General features: G+C 36.4%; 1 protein-coding gene across 5 annotated transcripts in view; it reads right to left on the bottom strand.

Moving 5' to 3' along the window:
• The window catches only part of arl15a (ARF like GTPase 15a), a 228333-nt gene that overhangs the window by 5974 nt on the left and 199844 nt on the right, over positions 1-22515 (bottom strand). For 2 of the 5 annotated variants that reach the window (XM_088629510.1, XM_088629509.1), the window contains exon 5: positions 1471-3469. The exons of 1 other annotated variant lie outside the window; for it this stretch is intronic. In XM_088629510.1, the coding sequence (XP_088485636.1) occupies positions 3317-3469 (153 nt within the window). In that variant the 3' untranslated portion in view covers positions 1471-3316. Of the gene's footprint in view, positions 1-1470; positions 3470-21988; positions 22042-22515 lie in introns of those variants that run through there. 2 more of the 5 variants (XR_015935956.1, XM_088629511.1) reach the window with 2 other exon arrangements.

Below are 22515 nucleotides of genomic sequence, written 5' to 3'. Positions count from 1 at the left end.
GGCAGGGTACACCCTGTACAGGGCGGCAGTCCATCGCAGGGGCAAGTGGAAGCCAGTCATACAGTACATGGAGACAATTTGGCCACGGTAAAGGCTGAGGGGGGTGGAGGAATTTGGCCTGGTTACCAGGAGAACTCCCTACTCTTATCGAGAAATGCCCGGGGATCTTTAATGACCACTGAGGGTTAGGACCTCGGTTTAACATCTCATCCGAAAGACGGTGCCCACTACAATATAGTGTCCCTACCACTATACTGGGGCATTAGTACCCATACCAACTGCAGGGTGGGCGCCCGCCACTGGTCCCACTAACACCACTTCCAGCAATAACCATAGCTTCCCAGGAGGTCTCCCATCCAGGTACTGACCAGGCTCAACCCTGCTTAACTTCAATGGGTAGCCAGTTGAGAGCTGCAGGGTGATATGGCAGGTGGCTAGGTAGAGAGTGAAATTCAAAATTGCCAAACTACAGTATACTACATGCTTTGGCAATGATTCATTGTGATAACTCATGAAAATACCATTGTCAAGAATACTTTGTTCTTTTTTCTGTGTGATTCTTCTATACATTCAGACAATTTCAATCAATATGGAGAAATGGATTCTAAACACTTTCTGCTTTTTACCATACAAATTGTTATGAGGAATACTTGTATTTTCAGTTACTTATTTCTATTTGCTGTGTAAGTGATTTTTAACTGACATCAGTCAATATAATAAAAAAAGATTAAAAGACATTTTAGTCCAGTAGGACTTATTCACAATTAATTAGACCCTGTCATGTTGTTTTCACCTTAAAATATAGCATTTCAATCAATTGTTTGGTCAATTGACCAAAGGTTATCCATAATTAACTGAAGATTGTGACATACCCAGCTGCAGAAACATTTGTTTCTAAAAAACATTGCTTTCATACATGTTCAGCACTAGTTCACATGTGATCTACCTACATTTTAGATTTTTTACAATAAAATAAAATAATAAAATAAATTCACGTTAAAAAAAGGATGACTGGCTCATCCTGTTTGCCATAAAATCTTGTATTTCTCACACTGACCCTATAACAAGGTACCTGAATATAGAATGTTAATCTTTTAATGATAAAAGATTTTTTGACATGTTCATGCAAGAACAAGTCTTTATTTTTGCAAAAGCACAACCTGGACTATAGACACATCACAAAAGCCATTGTTTTGCAAACTGAACTATTAAAAAGATATCAAAGTATCTTTTTACTCCTTTAAACCTGATCACTTAATAAACACAAAGACAGGGAAAATAAGAGATTAAATATACGGAAAGTCTTGTGATTTTAGACACAACGTGTATCCATCTGGGAGACTTCAAATTGGAACAGATAACAGGATACAGAAATGCAATCTGTTAAAAATTAGTTGAAAGGGCATTTCTGCATTCATCTGATATCTCCAATTAACAAACAAGGCAAAAGTAATCGCAAAGACACTCCTCCTCTATTCAGCCTTTATTGTCAGTACTGGACAGCGGAAATCACGTATAAATCACACATATACACAGTATAACTTGTGAATGACTGTTGGTATTCCACCCAACTGAGCAAACTGTTAAATACAGATTTTTTTTTCCAAGTACAAACACAGGCTTTTGCCCTTCAACAAACAAGATGACCTATAATAAATGTACAAATTCCTGATATTATAAATGAATTACAAAAAAGGCAGCTGAATTGGCTAAAAGGGTATAAAAATTTAGTAGGTTCTATAAATACGACAAAAATACACCAAGCAATACTCTAAAAAGAAGTTTCAGTTATCACAGAATTTTATTAAAATAGTTTTGCACTAAGAACTTTGAGACACCTCTGGCACATAAAATGGAGAGGTGAAGAAATTATGAAAAATGCAGAAAAACAGGGAGAAATTGTGAACACAATTGCAAAGTGTTAGAAGTACAAGCGCATGAATGAGAGCAACAAGACAGAGGTGGCAGACAGGGAGGGGAAGTCTCTGACAGTTGGAAGGCATTAAGCGTCAGACAGGGACTTGTCAAAAACAGCTGTTGTGGCTGCTGATTGATAGTGTTTTTATTCTGCCACCACGAACACACACACAGAAGTAATTTAGCCAAATGCTGAACACCACATACCACAGAGTCTTAATACTCAAGCCTAAAGTTGACTTTTTTCAAAAGATAATGAACGTTTATAAAAAAGAAATGGATCACATATTAAAATAGCCCATTATGCATTTACAGACTTAAGTCAACATAAGACTTGACATTTTTTGGTCTTACACTTCAGTTGAATGCTCCATATGAGTGGACAGAAGAGAATTTACAGCACTAGAAAAAGACTATCAACCCTTTCCATCTGAAAGTTCCATCTTCAAAAAACCAACAGACATACCTAACAATGTTGTTTAAAACATCAATTCTGGCAACTTCCTATCTAAAATATACTGTACATTGTCATTGGCTGAAAATGAGGATCCCTTAATTTCATTCTTTTTAAAAAAACAGTTATTCATTTTCTACATTTCATGCTTTGCTTTCAGTGCTGCAGCATGCAATTCAAGATATTTCTCAAGTGGTGGTATAAAAATTGATTACTATAATCCTTTTTTAAGTATTTTATGTGTAAGAGCCTTCCTTCTCGATAACATGTAACACCAAATAAGTATGATTTGCATGCTCCTTACAGTAGATCAGGGATAAGGTCATTGAAAAGACTGAAGTCTAGCAGATAAGTCTTGTTTTGTAAAGCCTTTTTTGTAAAGTCATATTGAAATTTAATTATTTTTATGCACATCACATAAGGCTTTAGACTAGAAGTTGCATTACTAAAACATTCTGTGTTATCAAGATATTTTATAAATGCACTTGATAACCATGCTTGTCAGTCAATCTACAAATCAAGCATACTGTATGTGTTAAGATATAAAATAATTAGTAGCAATGTGCAAGTTACCTTTGAGCTATTTATGAATTCAAATAGACAAAGTTTAATTCCAAAAAATGTCCTACATTTGAATTTTACCACACTGGTTCAGTAAAATGGCACAAACAGTAGTAACCAATTAGTATATTTATATTTTTTAATTTATTTTGCCACCGGGATTCAGCCTGTGCTGAATTCTTTCATAGGAGCTCCACTTAATAAATTCTTTCAAGAGGATATGATTGCAGGTGGCAATCTGCACTTGTAATCTGTTTCTCAGCTAGAGACACCATTGAAACATACCCCTCATCTGACACAATACAGTACAGAGAAACACCAAGTTTCCTAAGACAGTCTCTGGTTTTGTTGTGTTTTATTTTTCTCTTCAGGGATTCATTTATTTCATATTCTTCCAGGCTCCAAGTCCTTTTCTTCCAGTAGATTGATCAAGTGGCTGAAACTTTCTTTCACTAAATCCATATTATCTACTGAACTAGGGTCCAGAATCCATCGTTTTCCTCTTGCCAGGGGTTCCAATTCAAAATACTTCTTAATCTAGAGGAAGAGAGAGAAAAAAAGCCATATTTAAAAAATGCTCCTTTTTTTGTTCTTACAGGCCACCTTCCAAACTTGTGTCAGCACTAATAAGGCTGACGAAGCCAATGTATTGTTTTATTTGGTGACAAGCTTGGCAGATTGTTTCTACTTTCAATCCACGGTGATGAATCTTGTGCTTGTGAAATGAAATGGGACTGACATTCCTACAGACCAAAGGCTTCAGACTATCTAGCAGAAATGTAGTGAAAGAGCACTTGTTGCTCCAATTAGTTTTCCATACACTGTAAATTAATGTTACATATTGCTAAGTATACAGTGCATATGTTTATCAAATTCAGTGGGGACATACAAAAAATAAAACACTAAAACCTCACACCTAATCTTGAAAAGAATATAAAACAAAAAAAGGCAAAATTTTTAAAAATACATAGCATGTAATGTACATTCTTGGCAGTTGACTTTGATATTAGCAGTTGATTATAAGAATTGTATTGGCTTTAATTTTAGTGCCTGATTTATTTTAATGTGTTGGCAGTTCATTACAATGAGGGGAAAAACAAAACCATCTGTTGCATACTATTAATCTAATGAGAAAACAGTACTTCTACAATATGTTTGCTTAATCTCACCATTTTAAATTGGAGAAGTGTGAGTTATTTTTAAGCTATATGCTGTATTACTCCATTTCAGTCAGCACTCAAAATACTACTTGCATTATTGAGGAAAATAAACTATATGCCAGAAGTAGCTATAAAATACCAGTATGAGACATGGATATTCCAAGTTTATCATAGAAACAACCAATTTAATTATATGAATGGATTTAAGGCTGTATGACAAAGTGAAAATGATTCATGCTAACACGTAGCAGCAGTTGGAAGGTAGTGGGTTTAGATCCTGGGTGGGGCACTACTGTTCTACACTTCTACACTTAATGCAAGATACGTCAAGTAGACTGCTGCAGGAAAAAGCAAAGTTATGGGTATACTTTCAGTAAAAGCATCTGTCAAATAAATACATAATATACCAACTTTTTACATTGTCATTTTTGTTCTGTCATGATTCCTCAAGTCAAATGTAGCACATTAAACATCTTAAAATGAAGTGCTTATATTTCTTTTGCACCTTCACTTCACGGTCTTGACTCATGCATGGAAGAACAAACACCTGAAATAACACAGCTCTTGAAGTAAAATACTTTTCTCACTTATAAAGTCTCCTTCTTTCTAACCTTTCTAATTTATTCATTCAAATTCAACCTTTTTTTTAAAAAAAGGAGAGGGAGAGGAGCCAGAAATTAACTATAGTCCAAAACTGAAATAATGCCTCAAGGATTCCAAATGACATTTATATCACATTAACCACATACCAAACTATGTATTAAGCCTTTCACCTTTGCTGATAAAAATAATAAAATAATTTATTGTATTCAACCAAACATGTTGGAAGAGACCCACTTTTCCCATCCCTGAAGTACAGCTCCCATCAATGTGACGCATAACAGCCCACCATCACAGCAATTCAGGAAGAGAAGTGAGAAGTTGCTTCACTAATTGAATCAAGGGGGAACTTGATTAGGAAGGCTAGATAGTACAAGTCCAGAATGGAAGTTATCAGGACTACCACAGTTAATATTTCTACTCTTACAAACAGTGCCATGGGATCCTTCATGTCTTTTGTGATATTTTGAGAAATTATTTAAAAAATGTTTTTAGTAATGGAAAGTGTAGTGTTAGAAGTGAATTGACACTCGTAGTCGGAGAGGCCTACAATTGGGGTGATAGGGTTAATGTTCTTAATATCCTAATTCTCAGGGCCACAGTTTAAATGCTAATGCACTTCTGGCACAGGGAATTGTGAGCAAATGAGACAAATGCTGCCTTTTTTTAAGATGAAAAAAGACCACTCTTGGAATTCATTGTTCCAAGATCACTGATATTGTTATTGTTCACTGATATCTGATCATTTTCCACATACAGATACAGCCAAGTAAGGGACAGGATTCAGCCAAATAATGACGTGACATTTAAACATGGCTTTGTTAAATAAGGCCCAATCTGGGGCGACTTCATTCCCCTTTCATTCATAAATCCAAACTTGGCAGCTCAAAGTAATAAGAACAGGACCCAACTTAGCTTGAATTGTGCCTTAATTAACCAAACCACATTATAGTACATCTTTATAGTACTGATCTGTTTTACTAACTCTGCCCTTTTGGCTGATGTTGCATCTTCATTTGGCTGATCCTTGTTTCTGACTTGGCTTTTTGTGTACACTGGAAATGTTTTTGTCATTCTCTATATCACATGAAACTTGTTTGCCCTGTAATGCATGAAATCAGATTATTTGTGTTTATAAAATGCATCAGTTAATTTTAAGCTGCAGTGGAATAACATCAAATATAAGCACAATATATTTTAGGGTTTTGCAAGCCTTACCACACGCCAGAGTACTTTTAAGGTCCCAAAGATATTAAATCTCAGAATTTTCTGAATAAATGGATTTTTAAAAACAGAAAATTATTTTGTAAACTGAAATGAAAATTTTCTTGCCCCTCTAATTATAGTAGTTGTTGCCAATTTGTGCATTCCTTTGTTTTAGCAAGAGTGTACTGGGAAAATGTTAATTTCCCCAGTTGTATAACCAGAGCCACAAAACACATAGAGAAAGAAAAAGGTCTACACTGGGGAACTTCCAATGTTTTAAACTGGCTACAATATGCGATTAGGAAATAAGCAGAAATTCATTCAACTTGTGTTGTCCAAAACGTTATTTATATATTTCTGCAATGACAGGTCCAAAAAATGTAACTTTGCAGCTAATGAAAAAACAAACCACGAATCAAGCATTTTGTGTTGTAATCCAGATTATAACCTTAGCAGTCTATGGTGCGTGATTTAATTCTCACAAGGATGAACGAACAGGAAAATTCATAGAGTTTTAAGGTGTAGAAACAACCACACTAACATCATGTGAGTCCTAAATAACAGGTCATACAAATACACTGTCTGGTTGTGAGCCCAGATACACATTGTTTTAAAATATGTAAATAAAATTCATGTTAAAAAGACTTCTTGATCTTTGGAGAATCAAATAAGTGGTGATAATGACATTTAGGAAAAGCCTTGCTGATTGTGACTTAATTGAAATACCAACAGTACAAAGGACAAAAGAGCTTCTAGATGACCTTGGCCTTAAACCTTAGGACAGCACTAGCACTGTCCACATTTTTGGAAGCAAGAAACTCCATGACTAAGCCTACCACCATATTTCATCAAAGCTTCTCAAAGACTTTGTGATTTATGGGGAGTTTCACCCTTGACTCTAGACACTGACAAAGAACTCTCACCTTTGACCTTCAATAGGCAGGACAAAAATTGCAATCAGCATAACTGGGACATGAACACCACTTCTAGTGAGTCCTAGTCTGGCATGTCTCACTAATTCATTGCCATGTGCTTAGATTTGAGTACCTTACTCCCAGGCTTAAAATTTACATTCCTCTAGAGTTCATTCAGTTAAATTTTGTAAGGATATCTGAGTTTCTTCCAAAATCATGAAACACATTTGCATTATTTAATCAGCAAACACCTTATAAGGCTAACCATCATCAAGAAAGACAATGCCTTTATACAGTATGTCACTTACAGTACAAATTGTTGTGATGAAACACAGAAAAACATGGTGTCGTTGCGTAAAATGATTAAACTAGGCAGAGCCTTTCAAGTGTAAAAGTTTATGGATGAAATGCAAAATAGAATTACTTTAAAATACATCATGTTTAGCAAGAATAATCTAGCAAAAGAGGACCCACAATTTGACCAGATTTGACAACTAATTTTGAGTTAATTAAAATCACCTTCTCAGATTATCTGCCCTTTTTGATTGATTTAATTCCTGTGCGTGAAAGACCTTTTTTTTTAAAGTAAAGCAGCTTCCACTGTGTAGATTCCACTTTGTTGATTCTGTATGGTACTAGAGTTTCCAAAATATTGTAATTATTATTAAAAGAATAGTAGCATTATACTACTGTAGCTGTAGCATTTTCATTATTTTTTATCACAGCTATTAAAACTATATATATTCTAGACAGGTGCATGTCAGAGAAAATGTGGTTATCCACCTTTACTGAGCCATATATATTCATAAAAAATAAAGTTGTTATTTGATCAGGAAGCAGAAACAGTAAAAACTTCACATTTTAACAGATAATGTGTACTAATATCCACGGAAACCATCCACTTTTGACCTTTAAATAGAGTATTTATAACAGAACATAACATATGGCACTGAATGTGAAATAAAGGGATTTTAACAAAGCCAGTGCTCTCCAAAGGAGCAGAGTTGTCTACCTTTAAATTGTGATGAATGATTTATAGTTATGTGATTCTGAATGACCACAACAGTGAATCAGAGGATGCAACTTCTTTTTTCTGGAGGAGTCTTCAGTTCTAAACTGTGTCTTGATTATAGTGTTACAGGGGTTTAATGACAGATTAAATCACATCAGTGGTGTTAGCCTGAGGGTCTGTGGAAAGCTGAGCAGACCCAAACAGTGTTAACAAATCTGTCTGGGTAATATGAGCCTACCAGACCTTCCATTCACTGTCTGTCACAGGCCCTCTTCTGGAGGTCTGAGGGCCTGCACTGGCAATCTGTCAGAACATGGGAACAGCTCTGCTGAATAGTGAACTACACCTTGCCCATTTCAGGAATCATACTTTTACCATTAGACTACTTTATCACATCCACCAGAAACATCAACAGGTACACTCATTTCAATTAACTTAAAGACAATGTGAAAATGCAGTCAATTTCAGTGGTGGTCATTTCTTCATTCACATAATAAAAGAGGAAAATGTTTTCTGTTCTGAAAAGCAAAAGATGTAGATTCACAGACTCCTGTATTTTAAAGCATAAATTATTGCCACTTAATAATTTCTACTGATCTTCCATTCTTATTACATCACCGTGTCTGATCTTTTTATCCTATCAATAAGTTGTGAAGATGTACATATGGTCAGTGACTACCTTGATAAAACTACTAGATTAATTAATTTATATGGTGTGGTCTAGGCTCTGCTTTATATAAACAATCATACACTCAATCATATCATGTTCTAAACTGAAGTGATTAGAATGAATTATTTAAAATAATTTAAAAAGAAAACTCCTCTTATACTCTCAAGCACCAGGTGGTAACCTCTTTTTTTCTCATATAAAACGACAAAACAGCAATTCCCTCCAGATACCCAACTAGTTTCTCTGGGATATCCTCTTAAGCACAATTACATTTATTTAAGAGCCTTGTGTGACAGTGGTAAGTCCCCTCAGGAAGCAGCCAGATGGCTTTTCAAGTGACCACTGGGTCATCCAGTCTAGCCTTTTCCAGGTCATAGGGAGCCAACATGTAGACTTGTTTAGCTGAGAAAGCTGATTATGTCTGTGAAAGGTGCATTTCAAAAAGTCACTCTATAACTCATCATGTGGTGACCCTCAACCTACTGGCATCTTTCTGCTAAACCATTCTACTTAACTTCTGTGTGAAAAAGATATAAAAGTTATAGTGTTTTTGCTTAGACACAAGTGAGTTTTTCTGAATAGTTGGTATACTTTGTCAGTCTACACCTTAAATACTTTAGGTGTTATGTTTTAAGGAATCAGTAAAAGATCCTAGGACCTACCTTGTGTTATTCTTAGATGAAGGGACAAACCATTAAGAAACTCCAAAACTATGAAATGCAGAAAATAAGTTACATCTAATGATGTAACGGCCATGATGGACTGTTATATACACTGTGACCCATAATCCTATGGGAAAATAGTCTTCTGTTTGGTTGTGGACAGTAATGCCATGTGTCTAGGCATGAAGTGGCCAATTATAGTGTGCTTTGCAGTCTGCTTTCATGTGTTTTCAAACACTGACCATTATTTAAAGATCCACTGAGGTATACTGAGGTACCACATATTGTTTTACAAAGAATAATAAGCATATTTATGAAATATTGTTAATTGCACCAAACTAACGAATAATAATGTGTTGTTTTTCGGTATATGTAGTACCTGAACTGCTAAACACTGACAGGATAAAAACACCACAGGAAAACAAAAATGGAAAATACTTTTTACCCAAATACATCTGAACCTTCCACTTTTTACTGGAACCATATCTCTGTCCCTCAATATTTACTTAGTGCATGCTGGCCTTGGTGTGCAGTAAAACCATCTATGTTATATCCTGATCTGGGCTCTAGCTTAAAAAAATGTTATTTGAGCCAAATTAAGAAAAAAAGTGTGTGGATCTGGTTGTTGTATCGACAGCAGCCCAGGAGAGAGATGGTCCTCCCACTTCCAAAAAAGAAAAACAAAACAAAACACTCCTTCAGACAAACATCTAGAAGATGCCAGAAAATGCTGATTCAGACTTTCCTGTCTGGGAGTACAACTCAATTATACTACTTCACTTCCAAGTGGCACTGAGCTACTTTATTTTTAAAGTCAAGCTGTTTATAAATTTCTCTGTATATCACAAAATATTAATTAGTTCAAAGATCACTCTTGATTAAAAGCCACCCAGATATTAATTATGAAAATATGGTGCTTTAGAAATGGCAATTTAAAACTTGGTTCTGTAATTTCAAAGTCATAGGCTGTCATAGGCTGTATGCTGGGATATCAACAGCAGGTGCTGAGAAGTGCTTCTTTTGTTGTCTGTCTGTGGCCGTCACTAATCTACAGACATCCTACTTTCAGTGGTAGGAGGAGAGCGTTTGGAGTATGTCCATCTGCTCTTTGGTTTGCAAGATTACTATTACTACTGACCATGTCTGAGTCAGGCAAGGTCATTAGGACCATTAGGTCATTAGGAATTAGTGTTTCACACTCCATTGATACAATGCATTTGTTTTTAAACCTGAGAAACAATAATACAAACAACCAATAAACTGTAAAATATGGAAATACACTGCAAAAAATAAAAATAAATATGACAGCCTTTTAGTGGTTCATCAATTAAAGGTCTCAGGGCCTCAGTAGAGGATTTAGAGATTGCAGGTTTAAGCCCAGGCTATGCCACCCGACTGAACAAAGGGTTCCCAAGGGATGCCAAGATGAGTGGACAGACCAACATCATATGGAAGAGAGTGAGTTTAGTGATTGCTACTTTGCAATCTACTGGCCTACTGGCCTGAATGGTAGGTCTACTGGCCTGAATGGTAGACCAGTGAGAATCGTTTCTTTCCTCAGATGAATATATCTGCTCTGTGGCTCTATGAAAATTCGCTGCCAACTTAACAATATTATTCTGAAACAGTATGTTTTGATGTTTCAGCAGATGTACTGATCAGTGAAGGAAAGTCAGTGCATGGTGATTCCATAAAATTATAAAAGACATATTCAAAATATACAAAAAATAATTAAGTTAAAACATGATGAATAATGGTAACAAAAACACTCATCTGAAATCTAATGTTATATTCTTTAGATATACAAAACGTGCATTTTGAGTTTCCTTTACTATATTAATTAGCTTTTAAATGGCCATTGTTTTGCAAATATTTTTCTAGTTTAATTTAAATATTGTTTCCATAATTCTTACAATAATAGAAATAAGACTGAGTTGTCTGTGGTTTCCTGCCTTTATTTTGTCCCCCTTTAAATGAATTACATTTGCTATTCTTCAATCTGCAGGTACAACTCCCTTCTTTAACCACAGATGAACCATGCTAGTTAAATGTCATAATTAAATGATTAATAAAAACCTTTTCCTTAAGAACAATGGGAAATATACATAGTGATTTATTAGTTTTAAGCTATTGTAGTCATTGCAATACCTCACTTTAAAATGAGTAATTCTAAATTCACTCAATAAGATGGAGCTTGTTCTTTAACCTGGGCCTTACAATCAATATTTTCTTTTGGAAAAAAACCTGTGTCAAATATTAATTTACTACTGTTTCATTTTATCTCCCAGTATTAATCCCATATTGTCCTACAAACAGATTACTTCTACTTTTACAGTTCATTCTGAGAGCAGGACGTGTAGAAGACTCTGAGCAGGGTGAAAATCCGTAAGGCTGCAGGGCCTGATGGGATACCACCTCGCGTCCTGAGGACATGTGCAGCCCAGCTGACCACAGTGTTTACGGACATCTTTAACTCCTCCCTGTCACAGTCCATGGTCCCCACCTGCTTAAAAAAAACCACTATTGTTCCAACCCCCAAAAAGACAAAAGTGACATGCCTGAATGATTACCACCCAGTAGCATTAACATCTGTGGTGATGAAATGCCTGGAGAAGCTGGTGTTGTCACACATCAACTCCTCCATCACAGAGTCCCTGGACCCCTTGCAGTTCGCCTACCAGAACAACAGATCAGTGGATGATGCTGTCTCCCTGGCTCTGCATACAGCCTTGGAACACCTGGACACTAAAAACTCGTATGTGAGAATGCTGTTTGTGGACTACAGTTCAGCATTCAATTCCATCATACCCAGTCAACTGGTGACAAAGCTCAGGGGATTAGGTCTGTGCAACTCTGTCTGCAACTGGCTGCTGGACTTTCTTATCGAGAGACCACAGGTGGTGCGGATAGGCAATAAAACATCAACACCACTCACCCTGAGCACTGGAACCCCACAAGGCTGCTGTCTGAGTCCAAGGTTGTACTCCCTATTTACTCACGACTGCACAGCAAGACACAGCAACAACCGCATCATTAAGTTTGCCGATGACACCACTATAATAGGACTGATCAGTGATGATGACGAGTCCACTTACAGGGATGAAGTTGTACAGCTGCTTAGGTGGTGTCATAGCAATAACCTGGACTTGAACACAAAGAAAACGAAAGAGCTAATAGTGGACTTTCGGAGACACAGGCCACACACTCACAGCCCACTCAGTATTGATGGAACGGAAGTGGAAACAGTCACCAGCTTTAGGTTTTTGGGAATTCACATCTCTAAAGATCTAACCTGGACTGTGAACACTGACTCTATCATGAAGAAGGCTCAGCAGCGCCTTAATTTCTTGCGGTGCCTCAAGCGATGGGGGATGCCAATACATGTGTTGGTGAACTTCTACCGCTGCACCATCGAGAGCGTCCTCACCAACGGGATCACCGTGTGGTATGGGAACACCTCTTCCTGAGAAAGAAAGGCACTGCAGAGAATGGTCAATATGGCCCAGAAGATCATCGGCTGCGGTCTCACTGAGATTAAACAGCTCTATGAGGACCGCTGCCGTGGTAGAATTCTGTCCATCACAGAGGACAGTCACCACCCCGGGCATGAGCTCTTCACCCCACTGCCCTCAGGCAAGAGATATAAGAGCATATGGACACTTACCACTAGATTCTTCAATAGCTTCTATCCACAAGCAGTGAGACTGGCGAACACATTTAGCCATCCCCCTCGGACCACACCTACACCATCACCATCTACCTCTTTATGATTTCTTATCTATTGCACATCTCCAGTCATTGTTTACACGTCTGTATTGTTTACATTCAAACTGTCTACATGTTTACTTGCACATTGTCTATTGTTTGTTTGTACATTGTCTTGATGCACTGTTTGCACTTTGTCTTGTTTTTTACACTAGTTTTACAATCGAGAGACTTTCTGTAAGTAAGAATTCCATTGTACCAGTACCGGTTACATATGGCAATAAAGTTCAAGTTCAAGTTCATTCACTGCTTTGTTAAGTACTGGATAAGATTGCCTTATTTTAAGCCTCTGCTTCAGTATTCATTTGCATCTCACTCTTTACGATCCTCATCTTTTTTGTTGCATATGTAGCTTGTAATCTCTAATTTTGAATTTGATTCTTAAAAATCCTACAGTACCTACCTGTTGTCTTCACTGAATTTCTTAATTTTTAATTAAGTTTTCCATTGACTCTGTTTAGGCTTGGACTTTAATTTTAGGGGCGAATTTACTTGAACTTTTAAGAAGCCAATATGTTTTTAATATATAACATATTTCTTCTATTAAATCTGTATCCTTTTGTTCACAGTATACTTGTTTGAAATTGTAAACCCTAATATAAGAATGTAGAAGTATACAGTACATTAGAGGGTACCATATTATGGTCATAATTCCCTAGTGGTTCTGTCACATCTAATTCATTCAATTTATGTAATTCATTCAATTTAAAAAGACTAGTCAAAAAGAGCATCTCCCCGAGTAAGTGCCTGTACAAACTGGGATGCATCAATCATTAACTGTTTCAGCCATATGCATTTCAGCTTCTGTATTCCACATGATATCTCACTCATGATATGGCCCTGGTGTGAGAGTGTCCTGCAAAGGACTGACACACAGTCCAGGGTGTACTGTACCCTGCCATGATGTTGTTTGCAGTAATACTGTAGGTTCCAGCTGTCCCACAACCTTAAATTGGATAAAGCGGTTAGAAAATGGATGGATATTGAGGGATCTAAATTGAGGGATATTAATATATGACAAATACATGTCAACTTTTTTACATATTTCCCTGATTGTCCTGAAGCTGTTTGAGATTGTGTCTGAATTAATTAATCTATAGCATACACCTGTTGTTTAGCCTTAGTAATATAATATTCCAGTTTAACCCATATATACTGTATTATAAAGTTTTTACACTTATGCTTATGTTTTTTAGCTTGTAAGATTCCCCCCCCCCCCACAATCGCCAGTGTTTTTTTGGTATACACCCAACCAGTTAGTAAATGCCAAACTCTTCACCTGTGATTTCATGGCTATGAACCTGCAACTGCACATGGGGGAGAATGAGGAAGTGTGGGCTGATTCCTCTGACCTGTCATCTTTAAACATGTCACAGGTTACACATCCCTGCAGAGGATGTTTAGCAAGGAGAGGCACATTACCAACTGTTAGCGCCTCAAGCCACAAGCTGCTGAAAGCAGAGTGCCTAGGCTGACTAATCTAAATCTACAGTACAGTCAGTACTGCTTAGCCAGTTGTATGCCACCCCAGCAATGTAAAGCAATACTTTCCTATGGAATTTGTTCCAACATGCACCATGAAATGAAACCTTCCTTGTTTGTGGCTCAAAAAGAAAGATGTGGCTCAATTCCAATGATCTTGGCCTTGTGTTGCTCGACAAACTAACACAGTTTGCAGAGAAACTCATTCTAGCAAACAACACACTGCAATAGACTCATGCTGCCGTACTTAAATATATATTTAATCTACTTGAGGTGTGTAAGTAGATCCAAAAATAATTATTTTAAGCATAGAGCATGTGATGAACACAGAAGGCAGAATAAGAACCTGTCACCAAACTAAGGACATTAAGATTAGGGGAAAATATATTGAATGAGGTGTACATACTGTATACACCTTTGCCATTATGCATTCAATCTATAATTAGGAGTTTGCTATTCTTTACTGGAGAGTACAAAAAGTAAAGACAAATCTAAATGTTAAATCTGAAGATAGGAATGTGTTGCAAACATACATTATAGTTGTACAATACGTATTAAACCAAAAGAATCAATGCTGGAAGACAAATATCATTAAACTAGCTGCCAGGGCGTGGGTATTATTCACTTAACCCATTAGAGATATGATAATATTTTTTGTCAGATCGCAATATCTGCAAAAGTTAGTAAGTTTCAGTCCAGTCCACAGTCTTATTTGGTCTTAGTTTTGCTATAGCTGACTTGTCTGCTTTTTAAGCACTGCTTAATTTGAAGGGTAAAGATAAGAAAAAATGGACTGATGTATTTGAACTATTTTTGTCTCTTCTAGGCATAAAAAATAAGAGAACAAACAAACAAAAGATACTGAGCCATACTGTTATTGTTCACAGACACACATAGATCCATATACTGTATATAAATACTATGAATACTCATGAAAATACATGAATTAAGCAATAATTCAAGGAAAGGAAGCAAGACCATGGCATACATTACATTTTATTTATTTTTTAGTTTTATGTAACTTGGGATACAGAATGAATTCTTTATTTCCCATACACTACTTAAAGTGACCTCCTGATTTATTCATAACACTGATGAAAAAGGAACAAAAAGGGCATTTAGCAGCAAAGTTACAGATTGCAAAATGTGTCTTGCTGAAAACTATTACAATGATAGCATAGCATAGAGCAGCGGTAAATTGTCACTGATCATCACAAGTTAGGGGATGGTTATAAATGAATCCACAAAAAGATTAATTTACCACTTCCCACTGTTTTGTAATTAAGATTTTGTAAGGCTAGTATATACTGTAGGTATATTGGCAATTCTGCCATGAAAATGACACAAGTGAATCTTGCTACCTTGGACAAAGAGACAAGTGATTTAGGAAGCAACTGTAAATTGTCATTTCAAAGGCAACAGCTGGAAATCACCATTAAAATCTGGCAAATTAAGAATACAGAGCTTTGAAAACAACCATTTTGAGTCTCTTGCATGAATGTGCCAAATTAAATCTAATTAAATCAAAACATTTGGTTTGATGTAAAGGTGAATTTCATGTTGAATATCACTCATCTTCACAATAAAATAAGGTGGGAAGTCTATTAAGTTTCATGGTTGTTTCATAGTTGTTAAAGATAGGGGGATCATGATCTCCAGCACATACTGTAAAAGCACATTTTGGCCAGAGACTTGGTTCCCTCAGCCATGAAGCTCAAGAATAACTGAAAATTGACATTTCAGCATCATGATACACTGCACACAAAATAAATGTTCTTGGCCATCTCAACCAGACATCTATCCAATTGAACATGTGTGGCTTAAATACAAGAAGGCAGCTCACAAGTGGAAACTAAAGGATCTGATGGACCTGGAATTCTCAAAAATCTCCCGTCAGAAGTGGTTGAAACTCATACCACAGGAGTTACAAAATTCTGTTACCCTTGTGATTTCTCTGAAGTATTTATGACAAATATGCCTTTCATCTGTGATTAAACAATAGCATTTTTAGATTTTTGTTTACAAGACACATTAAATAATTTGTACATCTTTCTGCTACATTAAGTTTTTGTACCTAGTTCTTTAGTGGTATTGTTAAATCTGGAGAGTAGCATATGTACAGCATGCACAAAACAACACACTGATAGTTCCCACAACATCCTATTACAAAAAGACTGTTTTGATAGCAGTTAATCTTGTAAAAGGTATTAATGGTTAGTTCACTAAAAAAACAAACAAAAAAAAAGCTAAATAAATCACTGAAGTTTTTCTTAAAATATTGCTTTCACCACGACTCTTTGCAGGGATAAGCAGCTTTGGGACAATAGATTACATTTAAAAAAAATGCGTCCACAGAGCATTCTGCTTTCACACTATTTTCTACTTATGACTGGTGACTGTACTGTACATAGACAGCATATACAGTACTGTATATGTACCAAAAATGCTGAAAAGGCTCAGCAGTTTACCAAAGACAATGAATATTGATTTGTAACTATTCATAGAATAAGTCTTCCCCCTTTCTTGACCTAAAAACTTGCTCTGATCTTAATTTTCTTCTTCGTTTCTCACATTGTTTATGATCTCCGAGTAAGATTGGGCGAAGTCAATAGGACAATGTCCTAGTTAAGTCTTAAAAGTTGTGATGTGGTCCCTTCATGGTGCTTACAGTGAAGATATCCTGGCATGTGAGCAGCACTGGGAGCAGTTAATGAGTGAAATTACCTCGCTCAAATATCAGAGACAACCAATTACTCTGTCTGAAACGCTGGCTTGTAAAGCTATCGGTCACTTGTAAAATGGTCTGCTACACACCCGAAAGATATTGTTTAAATAACCTGAAATGCATTTACCATGAAATTGATCCTGTTTCATTTGTTAATTCTAAACCTCCTCAAGTTATCCTCATATGCATACACTGTGCAAAAAACACATCTCATCTGTCTCTTTTAAGATTTTGTAGCAACAATAACCCTTGAACAGGCAACTTCTGAAAGAACCAATTTTGTAGACATAAGAATTTGTAAGGGCAAAAAACACCATTTTAATAACACGTTCCGGACCTAGTGTGTTTTGACTTTGCTGTGTTTGAGGTAACACCACTGTGATAAACAGGTAGCATTCCGATTCCATGAGACAATCTCCAAGTATATTCTCAGTGTGGCACAGAATGTCATTTTCTAGGGTTCACACACCTGTCTATTGTATGCTTAAGCAGCCTGTGAAATCTTACTATAAAGATTATAATATACACATACAGAAAGAACAGCAGAGCACCGGAGTTTCACTTGAATACTGAGCTGCCAAAGCAGGTGGCATGAAGCAAAGAAAGAATGTATCTAAAAGGTTCCTGAGGGCTAACTACAGTGCTGCTAGGAAACCAAACAATCCAGCCAAGAACAATACACCAAAGGCTGGCACCCAGCCAGACTCTGGCTAAACACCAAATTTAGTCTTAAACCAAGACTACACTGGTTTTAGATTTACTGGTCTCTACGTCAACATTTAAAATCACTTCTCTAATGTAAAATTCACAAGTAATTCAGACTGTTTCTTCTCAAAGATAGCAGACTGATGCCAGATTCTAGTAATTCTCAAGGACTTCATAAATCCACTGAACAAAAAAGGTACAAGGAAGGTTTAAGAGACATGCTATAAGACAGTGCAACATTGTTACTTTAGTTAAGGCCAGGCTATTTTAATGTTCCACATAGTCCAGGTCTTTTGTGCAAATAAAAGATACAGTATCCAGTGACATTCCCATTACAATCACAAGTCAATCCCTGTCCATAGGAACAACTGGTCATTTTAGGTTTTTAATGCAAAATCCAATCAGAAGAAAATAAGATGCATTACGGAACTGAGATTAATATAAGAAAATTAGCAGTTTTTCAAATAACAAAAACATATAACTAAAGCAAATGCACTAATTTAAAGCAAAACAGTTATTGAACTAAACTTTACACAGACTGATTTGACACTTACTGGACATAATATGGTTTGATATACTCTCCAGATATATGCTCCCCAGTAAAATAATCTATACATAAAACATAGCTAATATTTTAAGACAATATCATTCAAAAACACAGTTGTAGCTTGTGTACATGCTTATTGAGTTAATTGGGGTTGTTTACAGAGTGACGGTTGACAGTGTCAAGACACCAGACTATAAAAGACTAAAAGATTTTAAGATAGATATGGAAATACAGTAGAGAATTGATGGCAGCATTTTAAACATACTCTGCATGAAGCACAAGAACAGAATCTTCCCAAAGGTAAAATCTAGCATGAAATGTAAAAGCAATGTAAAAGCAATCTTGCAAGACAAAAGGTCCAAATCAGAGATCAACATAGAAATAATGCACTTCATACAATGATTAAACCTAAAATGTGGAATGCATCCAGTGTTCAGAAGTATTCAAAAGTTCAAAAAGAAATTTCTTTAGGTATAGAAGCACTTAAGATAAATGAAGGTAATAAGAGATGCTATTTATAGGCCATTAACAAAACTCTTCCAAAAGTTGTTCAAGTCAGGAGTAATATTTAATGACTGACAAATTGCTAACGTAGCATCTATTTATAAAAAGGTTAGGAAAGGTTCACAGGTTAGAATAGTTAAATGTGAAGAGTATAAATCATGGGATGTTACAATTGTACATCATTAAAAACTCATTCAGAATATTAGCTGTACTCTAAAACACTAAAGGCTTTCAAGAGTTGCAGGACTGTACAATGTGCATGGAACAAGAGTTCACAATTTGAGAAAAGGAAAAGGAGAAAGAACCACATACAGTACAGTATGATACTTCATGAAGTACAGTAGATGGCTAAGAACAACAACACTGGCCCATTGACTGTTTTGTCAAAATGATGCATTTGTGCAAAACACTGATCTTTAGTTACCCTACTGATGTTGTGCCCAAATTTGGCACTGGATTGTTTATGCCACTAAGTTTCAGCTACTTTTCACACAAAGCTCAGGCACAGATGTTCCCAAACTAATATTGCAGTATTGAGATAAAACCAGGAGACAGTTTCCAATGCAGGATGTTTTGTATGAGATCTCTTGTAAAATTTAAAAATAACAACAGGTTCAATGATTGTGGCATAATGCCTGTACTGATTATAACCGGAGACACGGACAAAAAGCGACGATGGGGGAAAATTGTGTTTGCCTGATCTTATTACAGATTTACAGTAACTCAATTTATTAAGGGCCATGAGCTGTCCGACAGCTAACATCTGGACTCACTCATCTGGCAAGCCGCCATGCCCCTTCATCAGGCCTTGACTATGTTCACCTTTCCCAGGTCGACTGGTTTGCTCTGGAGGGAGCTGTTTTTGGTGGGCCCACAGAGAGGCCTGCTGTGAGGTGCAACTGCTCAGTACTGACAGGTGACCTGCTGGCAAACTGCAAAAGGCAGTGGAAGATACAGTACTTGCTGCAATCAAAGTGTCCATCTGAAAATGATTTAGAACGTATACAATCTCTCTGCATAGGCTCAAGGGACATGTGTTTGAAATTCAAGGTTTCTTATGTTTTTCTACTTGTTTCCTATAATGTATTTTCCTCTAGTAATCTTGATGGCTTTTTAACATTTTATTTTTCCATGGGAACTAGACGACAGAGGTACAAATTTCTTCTGGACACTCTTAATCTGGGTTTTATTAAGAGCGATTCATATAGAAAATATAAGACAAAAATATCAGACTAGTGAAATAGACAGAGTAGTCAAATAAAAATTGCAAGATTTTTTTCAAAAACATAATCAGATTATTATTATGTTTGCACACACCAAACCAACTCATATTGCTTTTGCTCAATATTTGCAAGACTTTATGTACCTAAAAACATGTTTATTGTCATGGGCCATTTATTTCCTTTGGTACAGAACCTTTTCTGACTGCACTTAATCACTTCCAGGAAACCAACGAAACAGGCACAAAGGCTGCATCCAAGGCTGTATCCTACAATGCCATGCTGTGAGGAGAACTCTTCCCAAATCCCAACATCGACAGGTTTCAACATTTATATCAAATAATGATTAAAGCCTTTGGATTTGTTATCGCTTTTAAATTTTGACGCACATGGCTAAAATAATTGTAGAACTCTTAATTAACACATTTTATTTTTGTGATAAAGTCTGCCCTTTAGTAACCCAAACAAATTTGTGTTTTTGTTAAGAAAGCAATATTATCCTAACTGTAGCTCCTTAAAAAAAAGGATATCAGCTGCATGGCAAAACGTATCAAAGACCACAGAAATAACAACAGAAACATGAACAATAACAAGCATGTTAATAATAACACTAAATAATAACTAAAAGCAAAAAGGAACAGTGCTCTTTGGATTTTTAAAACATCATGAGTTCGATAGGCTCAGATAAATAGAATAAAAGTGGAAACAAAATCCCAGTGTTTGATCACCATTGATCAGAGTTGGACTTTGGTTAAGGTCACATGTGAAGTGAGTTCGGAAGTCTCGACTTAGTCTCTGCCAGGCAGCCATTCACCCTGCAAGGATCAGAAACAATGGAATAGGATTTACCACAACTGGAGGTCCTTCCTCAAAGGGAGTCCTGAACTGAATAGGCATGGAGATTGAATTACCCTCTCACCCCGATAGACGGTGGTCTATGCAGGTCAAGGTTCAGGCACATTGACAGAGACGTGTGGGAAAGCCAGGCAGCATGCCCACACAAACTGCCCACTGTCGCCCACCCTCAGAGTCTCACTCCCCGAGACATTCAAGCCTATTTCTCAAAGCAAAACCGTCTCAGAGAAATGGAGGGAAAAGGACCAGGAATAAACAAAGGCTTCAAAATACAATGATGCATAATGCCTCAGGTTCTAGCCAATAAACGGACTATTATTAGATAGTCGGAGAGCATTGTATTTTAGAATTGAGTGGTTGAGAAGCTATTATTCATTATGTTTAAGATATTTATAATGTTTTAACATGGATTTTAGAACAAAATATGCTCGGGAGGTAGGTAAACAAATAAAATTAAACATCAGATCTTTATTGCAGCTTTAACCACATTTAGCTGAGAGACGCTCGACTCACTTGTCCTGAAGGGACCCAGACTACATATCCAGTTCAGTATCTGTAATTGGTGTCAGGTTAATAACAAAGGAAATACAAAATGTAATGGAGATGAAGCAAGAGCTGCCAAAGCCCAGGCTTACCTGGAAATATCCTGTGATTGTGGGAATGTGAGACCAAGTGCTAAGCACTTAGGTTGCTGGGGGAGATAGAAAAGGGGGTTTATCTCAGGCTCTTTCATGATTTGGTTACACATTCAGGTCAACGCTGCTCTATGGACATCTAGGCGGCCCGAGAAAAATTGAATCCCCTTTGAACAGTTTCATTGTCTCCCAATGTGATAATTGGCTGTTGACGTATTGACCAAGGGCTTTCCGGTGACCAGGGTTACCGTGGAATTTTCTTGTCTTTTCCCTTTGATGTCTTTCCACGAAAGAGTAGATGGGATGGGTATATGAACATAATAATCCTTATTAAATGCACATGGTCATTTACATGCTCATATGATATCATGATGAGTGTGTGCTGAGTACAAACCTTCAAATGATGGCTTATGTATGATCAGGACCTTTAAGATCATAACAATCATCCTACAAATGAGAAAGAAAATCAGTAAATTATTTGTACTGTAAAATAGGTGATGTTCAACACAGTTGCAGATCTCCTTGGAAGCTCATTGTTAAAAATTTGATGTATGTCCTAGTGATAAGTTATAGAATAGTTAACAATGCACAGTTGCACTGGAGTATTCACATCCCCATTGACAGTAGATTAATTTACCTTATTAAATATTGTTTCCTAAAGTGTAGTCATCAAAAGGTAATTGATTTTCAAAATTTAATACTGATTGATTGCAGGAGGCAGCATGAAAGATTCCAAATTAATTAACCTAATTCAGACGGGGGGTGGCAGTACCATATGTCTGCAACTCTATAGATATGTCTGTTTAACTAAATGAATAGTTCTTTTTCCAAAGGATGTCAAGACTTTTTGCTTGTGACTATACTTTGAAACTGATTTTACAGTATCATACCTGTAAACGTAAATGGTGTCCTGAATCAAAC

The sequence above is a fragment of the Lepisosteus platostomus genome, chromosome 4, assembly GCF_059453375.1.
Source record: "Lepisosteus platostomus isolate fLepPlt1 chromosome 4, fLepPlt1.hap1, whole genome shotgun sequence".
Lineage (NCBI taxonomy): Eukaryota > Metazoa > Chordata > Actinopteri > Semionotiformes > Lepisosteidae > Lepisosteus > Lepisosteus platostomus.
This window is presented reverse-complemented; position numbering and strand designations above follow the sequence as displayed.